This window comes from Mus pahari, chromosome 9 (genome assembly GCF_900095145.1).
Source record: "Mus pahari chromosome 9, PAHARI_EIJ_v1.1, whole genome shotgun sequence".
NCBI lineage: Eukaryota > Metazoa > Chordata > Mammalia > Rodentia > Muridae > Mus > Mus pahari.
Window position 1 is genome coordinate 21,801,729 of NC_034598.1, and position 7,561 is coordinate 21,809,289.

The 7,561-nt window shown below is 41.6% G+C and overlaps 1 protein-coding gene across 3 annotated transcripts in view; it reads right to left on the reverse strand.

The window, feature by feature from the left end:
- Tbc1d32 (TBC1 domain family member 32) overlaps positions 1-7,561 on the reverse strand; it is a 201,917-nt gene that overhangs the window by 183,672 nt on the left and 10,684 nt on the right. For all 3 annotated transcript variants that reach the window (XM_029542476.1, XM_029542475.1, XM_029542474.1), the window contains exon 3: positions 4,627-4,804. In XM_029542476.1, coding sequence (XP_029398336.1) covers positions 4,627-4,804 — 178 coding nt within the window. The remainder of the gene's footprint in view (positions 1-4,626; positions 4,805-7,561) is intronic.

A 7,561-nucleotide genomic window follows, 5' to 3' on the forward strand; every position in this document is an offset into this window, starting at 1 on the left:
TGGGAAGAGAGGCCCCTTGGTCTTGTAAACTTTATATGATCCAGCACAGGGGAATGCCAGGGCCAAGTAGTGGGAGTGGGTGGGGAGGGGAGCTAGGGCAGGATGGGGTATAGGGAACTTTCGGGATAGCATTTGAAATGTAAATAAAGAAAATAATAATAAATTAATTTAAAAAAATTCCAACTCAATTCTTCACAGTTAGAACAAGTAATTCTAAAATTCATCTGGAATAAAAAAAGAAAAAACAGGATAATGCAAACTATTCTCAACCATAAAAGAACTTCTGAGGGAATCACCCTCCTGGACCACAAGATGTACTACAGAACAACTGTGATAAAAACTGCATGGTACTGGTACAGTGATTAATATTGCCCAACAACTACTCTGAGGACTAACAGACATTTTTAAATGACTAATAATCTCTAGTGGCACTCATGTGAGAACTTATTCTCTTGAACGACCTGCTAGGACACCATTAATGATTTAATGGATGTAATCATTAATTTCTGAACAAACTTCTCTTACAATTAAACATGATTACTATGTATATCTAGCAGAAGTTGCTATCATACAGTTGTGATGAAAGCAGGAGAGTTCATAAGTCAGAACAGAAGATTTAATTCTTTTTTTTTAAGATTTTATTTATTTATTTTATTTATATGAGTACACTGTAGCTGTCATCTAACACCCCAGAAGAGGGCATTGGATCCCATTGCAGATAGTTGTGAGCCACCATGTGGTTGCTGGGAATTGCACTCAGAACCTCCAGAAGAGCAGTCAATGTTCTAAACCCCTGAGCCATCTCTCCAGCCCAAGATATAATTCTTATATCTATTTGAAACTAATTTTAAGAAAAAATTCAAAATAATGATTCTGATTCCCAGTTGTTAGGTTTGACTAGGAGAAAAACGTAATAATTTAAGCTAATGCTAAAGACTGAGCTTAGAATTTTAATATTGATAATGTACATTTTATTTCAGAAGATCAGTGAATTTCAGAAAAATACCCCCTGTGGTTAAGAAGAGCAGCATAACTTGTAATGTCCTTTTAAATAGCTAAATGGATGCCCAGAGAAAATTGAACCTAGCCCTTAGATAATCTCTTTGTAAATAGGAACCCAAAAAGTATAAATTTCATTCCTAGGGTATTTTTACTTTTTAATGCCAGGAATATAAGTATTGATTTACTTTCATTTAAACCTCAAACAGAATAGAAGAGATGGAAGAGAGAATCTTAGGCATTGATGATATGATATAAAAAAAAATGGATAATTCAATCAAGGAAAATGTCAAATCTAAAACTTCCTAAAGTAAAACATTCAGGAAATCTGGAAACCAATGAAAAGACCAAATCTAAGAATAAAAGGAATAGAGAAAGGAGATAAAAATGCAGCTTAAAAACCTATACATAATGCCAGGCAGTGGTGGCGCATGCTTTTAATCCCAGCACTTGGGAGGCAGAGGCAAGTGGATTTCTGAGTTCGAGGACAGCCTGGTCTATAGAGTGAGTTCCAGGATAGCCAGGGCTACACAGAGAAACCCTGCCTCGAAAAACCAAAAAAGAAAAAAAAAGTTATAGAAAAAATATCTTAAACAAAGGAAGGCAGTACCTATGAAGTTAAAAGAAGCATAAAGAACACCAAGAAGAGCCGGGTGTGGTGGCGCACGCCTTTAATCCCAGCACTTGGGAGGCAGAGGCAGGCGGATTTCTGAGTTTGAGGCCAGCCTGGTCTACAAAGTGAGTTCCAGGACAGCCAGAGCTATACAGAGAAACTCTGTCTCGAAAAACAACAAACAAACAAACAAAAAAACAAAAAAAACACCAAGTAGATTTGACAAGAAAAGAAAGCCCCCTCACCAAGTAATAATCAAAACATTAAGCATACAGGACAAGGAAAGAATATTAAAAGCTGCAAGGGAAAGTGCAAGTAATATACAGAGGCTGACCTATTAAAACTACAGGTAATTCTTAATGGAGACTCAACAAGCTGAAGGGTCAGACCGATGTCCTACAGACTCTAAACCTCAGATGTCAACCAGATTATTATACCCAGAAAAACTTTCAAACACCATAGATGAGGAAAATGAGATAATCCATGATAAATACCAATTTAAACAATATCTATCTACAAATCCAATCCTTTAAAAGACGCAAGAAGGAAAACTCCAACCAAAGGAGGTTAACTACATCCATGAAAACACAGGAAAGATATACTCAGAACAGCAATACACACACACACAAACACACACACACACACACACACACACACACACGTACACACACTACCAATAGCAACAACAACAACAGAATAAGAGCAACTGACCAGTCTGGGCCTGTGCCCTGAGAAGACCTTGCACACAAACTTGGCCAGTCCCACAACACCCAGATGAAGCTCCCCTCCCAGGCCCTCTAACAGAACCAGTATCATAGAATCAGAGGTGAGGAGCACACAACATGTGCCCCAACACCGGAAGTAACTGGGACCAGCAGAACCCAGGCACCCAGGAACTCCCCTCGACCAGTAGCAGGAGTTCCTTCCAGTCTGGGCTGAAGCCCTGAGGAGACCTTAGGCACAAACTCTGCAGACAGGCCCACAAAACTAAGAGGAAGCTCCACTCCCAGACACTCTAACACCCCCAGGATCACAGGATCACAGGAGCTTAGTCACACCAGGATCTCAGGGTTCCAGAGGCAGCTTGACTCCCAGAAGCTCTGACACACCCAGGATCTCAGGATCATAGGATCACAGAATCGCAGGATCCCTTAGACAGATGAACTCTGAGGAGTTCTGACACAATCAGGATCACAGGAAGGATCAGCTCCAGTCAGATATAGCAAGGGCAGGTAGCACTAGAGATAACCAGAGGGTGGGAGGCAAGTGAAAGAACATAAGCAACAGAAACCAAGGCTAATTGGCATCATCAGAACCCAGTTCTCCCACCACAGCAATCCCTGGTTACCCCAACACACCAGAAAAGCAAGACTCTGATTTAAAATCACATCTCATAATGATGATAGAGGACTTTAAGAAGGACATAAATAAATCCCTTAAAGAAATACAGGAGAACACAGGTAAGCAGGTAGAAGCCCTTAAAGAGGAAACACAAAAATCCTTTAAAGAATTGCAGGAAAACACAACCAAACAGGTGAAAAATTGAACAAAACTATCCAGGATCTAAGAAATTGAAATAGAAATAATAAAGAAATCACAAAAGGAGTCAACATTGGAGATAGAAAACCTAGGAAAGAGATCAGCAGTCATAGATGCAAGCATCACCAACAGAATACAGGAGATAGAAGAGAATCTCAGGTGCAGAAGATACCATAGGAAACATTGACATTACAGTCAAAGAAAATGCAAAAAGCAAAAAGCTCCTAATCCAAAACATCCAGGAAATCCAGGACACAATAAAAAGACCAAACTTAAGGATAATAGGTACAGAAGAGAGTGAAGATTCCCAACTTAAAGGGCCAGTAAATATCTTCAACAAAATTGTAGAAGAAAACCTCCTAAACCTAAAGAAAGAGATGCCCGTGAACATACAAGAAGCCTACAGAACTCCAAATAGATTGGACCAGAAAAGAAATTCCTCCTATCACATAATAATCAAAATGCCAAATGCACTAAACAAAGAAAGAATATTAAAAGCAGTAAGATATAATTCACAGACCACATGAAGCTCAAAAAGAAGGAAGACCAAAGTATGGATACTTCGGTTCTTCTTAGAAGAGGGAAAAATACCCATGGGAAGAGTTACAAAGTGTGGAGCAGAGACTGAAGGAAAGGCCATCCAGAGATTGCCCCACTTGGGGATCCATCCCATATACAGTCACCAAACCCAGACATTACTGTGGGTGCTAACAAGTGCTTGCTGACAGGAGCCTGATATAGGTGTCTCCTGAGGGGCTCTACCTGTGCCTAACTAGTACAGACATGGATACTCTCAGCCAACCATTGGACTGAGCACAGGGTCCCCAATGGAGGAAGTAGAGAAAAAGGACTCAAGGAGCTGAAGGGGTTTGCAACCCCATAGGAGGAACAATAATATGACCAGTACCCCCAGAGCTCTTAGGGATGAAACCACCAACAAAAGAGTACACATGTAGGGACCCATGGCTCCAGCTGCATATGTAGCAGAGGATGGCCTTGTTGGACATCAGTGGGAAGAGAGGCTCTTGGTCCTAAGAAGGCTCAATGCCCCAGAGTAGGGGAATGCCAGGACAGGGAAGCATGTGTGGGTGGGTTGGTGAGCAGGAGGAAGGGGGTAGGATGGGGGGTTTGAGGAGGGGAAACCAAGAAAGGGGATAACATTTGAAATGTAAATAAAGAAAATATCTAACTAAAAAGCTATAAAATTGAATAATAAAGGTGAATTCTAAGGGGGGAAAAAAGTAATGAAGAAACTCAGAGAAGAAAGTACTTGAATACTTGAATTTACAATTACAGGGTACATACAGTCCATCATGGATTCCATCAAGCAGGGACAGAGGGGGTTGCATTGGCAGAGACTTGAACACATAGTCATATCGCACACATAGTTAAGAGCAGAGAGCAATAAGCATGCATGCAGATCACTCGCTCCACACCCACACAGCCCAGGATGCTTGCAGAAGGGGACAACACACCTGATTGAAGGAGGAGTCACTGTCGGAGCAGTTGTCTGTGCAGCAGCTGCCACTCTGCTCCTTCTGCATTTTCCTCTGCCTGTCCTCACTTCGTGTCTCATCTTCCTCAAACTTGTTGATCATTGACTCGACCACCACCATCATAATGTTCTTCAGGGAATACATCATTTCCTTATACCTTTAAATTCAGGGTAGACTTAGTGAGTGAACTCAAGATACGCAGGTACATTTTTTTTCTGTGTAAAAGAATACAATTTTAAGAACATAGTGCTATCAAGGAAAATCTAAGTTTCTGTTTCATAAAAATGGTACATCAGGCTAGTGAAATGCCAGGGCTACACCGAAAAACCCTCTTTCAAAAACCAGAAAATTTTTAAAAAGGAATTTCAAAATCATATGATTTCTTATAGCTTTTTTATGTAGAAATAAGAAGTAATGTGGTTAAATCAATATAGCTCTAAGTCAAGCTTTCCTTGTGACATGCATTCCTGTTACCAGCAACACAAGCAAATATTCACATCACACCTCCAGAAGTCAGGCTTTGATACAGTTGTTCACTCCTACCTCTCGCCTCATTCTCTCTCACGTCTCCACCTCCCTCCTTCCTCTCTTCATGTCTGTGGGTACCCACAGCCTGGACTGAGACATTCAATGTTTTCTCAGGATCTAAGTAGGAGTTAAGTAGTGGCTTTTCCTTGAAGTAAGACTTAAAACTAAAAAAGTTCTACATCCCCTCAGCTCTACAAGTCTAAAACATGTCTCCAAAGGAGAAAACTTATAATTTTAAGATTTATTTTTACTTTAGAATTTTATGTGTATGGGTGTTTCGCCTATATGTGTTTCTGTATAACATGTGCATGCAGTGTATGTGTTTCTGTATAACATGTGCATGCAGGATGTAAGGGAGATGGGTTCCCTGGAACCACTCTGTGCACCATGGAGAGTTCAAGGGCAGGTTAACCCACAGAGGAATGCCCAGGCAGAAAGAGGGAGGGAGAAAACAAAGTGTTCTGGTAAGCATTAACATCTGCCCAACAAAAGATGTTCTGGCCAGGCACAGTGGCACGGGCCTTTAAGAAGCAGAGAGAAGTATGTCTTTGAAAACTTCATGCTAGCCTGACCTACAAAGCAAGTTCCCAGACAGCCAGTGCTACAGAGTGACACCATGTCTCAAAGAAACAAAAGTGTGTTCTTCCCTTCCTCAGGAATTGGATAGTAGCTAAACTATGCTCTCAGCAGTCTTTGTAGTTAGGTACGCTCACATGTGCATCTTGATGTCTCCATTCCTTTAAAATTTACAATCTGGTGATGTAGATGGATGTGGTGTGGTGTGCCTTTAATCCCAGCTGTCCAAGTGGAGACAGGCAGATTTAGTTCAAGCCTACTTCAAAAGGAAAAGAGGAAGAAAGAACAAAAGGAAGGAAGGAAGGAGGAAGGTAGGTAGGTAGAGGAAAGGACAGCAGAGAAGGGAGGGAAAGGGGAGGAATAGAGGGAGAGAAAGCAAGAGAAAGGAGAAAAGAAAAGGAGGCAGAAAGACACAGATAGACAATTTAGTAGTTGAATGAAGAAGTATAAAAAGTAGAACATGAGGATTATTAAATCCATAGAATATCTGAAATTTCCATTTGCACATAAACGCTTTTAACAGGATTTTTTATAAAACCAGAACTATGAATTCTTCTGCAAAAACGTACATGAAATGGTCAGAAGAGAAAAGAAGAGCAGTGATCATTTCAAAACTTATGTACCTGATCACTAGTATCGAGAGTTAAATGAACTGAAATGCAGCAGCAGCTTTTAGAACACAACTGTAAGCAGATACAGAATACAGACACCAACCAGACCTCCCTATAACACTTCAGGAAACGTTCACAGAAAGGCTGGGGAAACACAAAGTTTCAAGCAAAGAAAACTTATCAACAACGGAAATCTGCCTATGTTCTTCCAAACTCATTAAGTAACATGAAATACCTAGAAGGATGCTCTTGTATGTGTGAGAAATAAACATCAAAAGGTTTAATTAGGGAGATGGCTGCAATTATTACAATAAAAATGTACTGCTGCCATATGACCTTTGAGTAATTTCTAAAGGACCACAAAAATTTACTTTTAAGAAAATAATACTCTGGGGTGAGGGAGCCATTTTTGCTCCGGGTCGCACAGGCTCCAGTCCTCACTGGTGAGTGTGTGGACAGGAGAAGCAACACAGCTTCTGGGACAGTCCCCATTTTCCGGGCACCTTCCCCACCAGAGGAGAGGTGTCTGCCCAGGAGGGCTCTCCCTGCCTGAGCTGGTGAGGGAGACACCTATGCTCCAAGTAGTCCAGTCTTCAGTCGGAGCATGTGAGAGGGCGAACTGCAGAAGCGACACAGCTTCTGGGATAGACCCCATTTCGGGCTCCAGTCACCCGAGCACCTTCTCTGCCAGAGGAGAGGTAGCCACCCAAGAGGGCTCTGTCTACCAGAGCAGGTGAGAGAGCCATATTGTGTACAGGGTGCCTCAGAGACTAGTCTTTGCAGGTGAGTGTGCAAACTGCAGAGGCCACACATCTTCTGGGACAGGCACCATTTCAGGACTACATCTTGATCCAGGAGGCAGGTCTAAATGCCAGAACTCTGTGCACATTCTCTGCAAGAGGAGAGCTTGCCTGCAGAGAGTACTCTGAACAAGAAGATTCAGGAGAGAGCTAGGCTCCCAGGACTGCTGACACAGGCTAACAGAATCACAGGAGGAACAAGCTCCAACCAGAGGCAACTATAACAACTAACTCCAGAGATTACCAAATAGCGAAAGGCAGACTTAAGAATCTTATGAAACAGAAACCAAGACCACTCACCATCATCAGAACCCAGCACTCCAACTTCAGCCAGTCCTGGATACCCCAACATACCCGAAAAGCAAAACTCGGATTTAAAGACATATCTCATGATGGTAG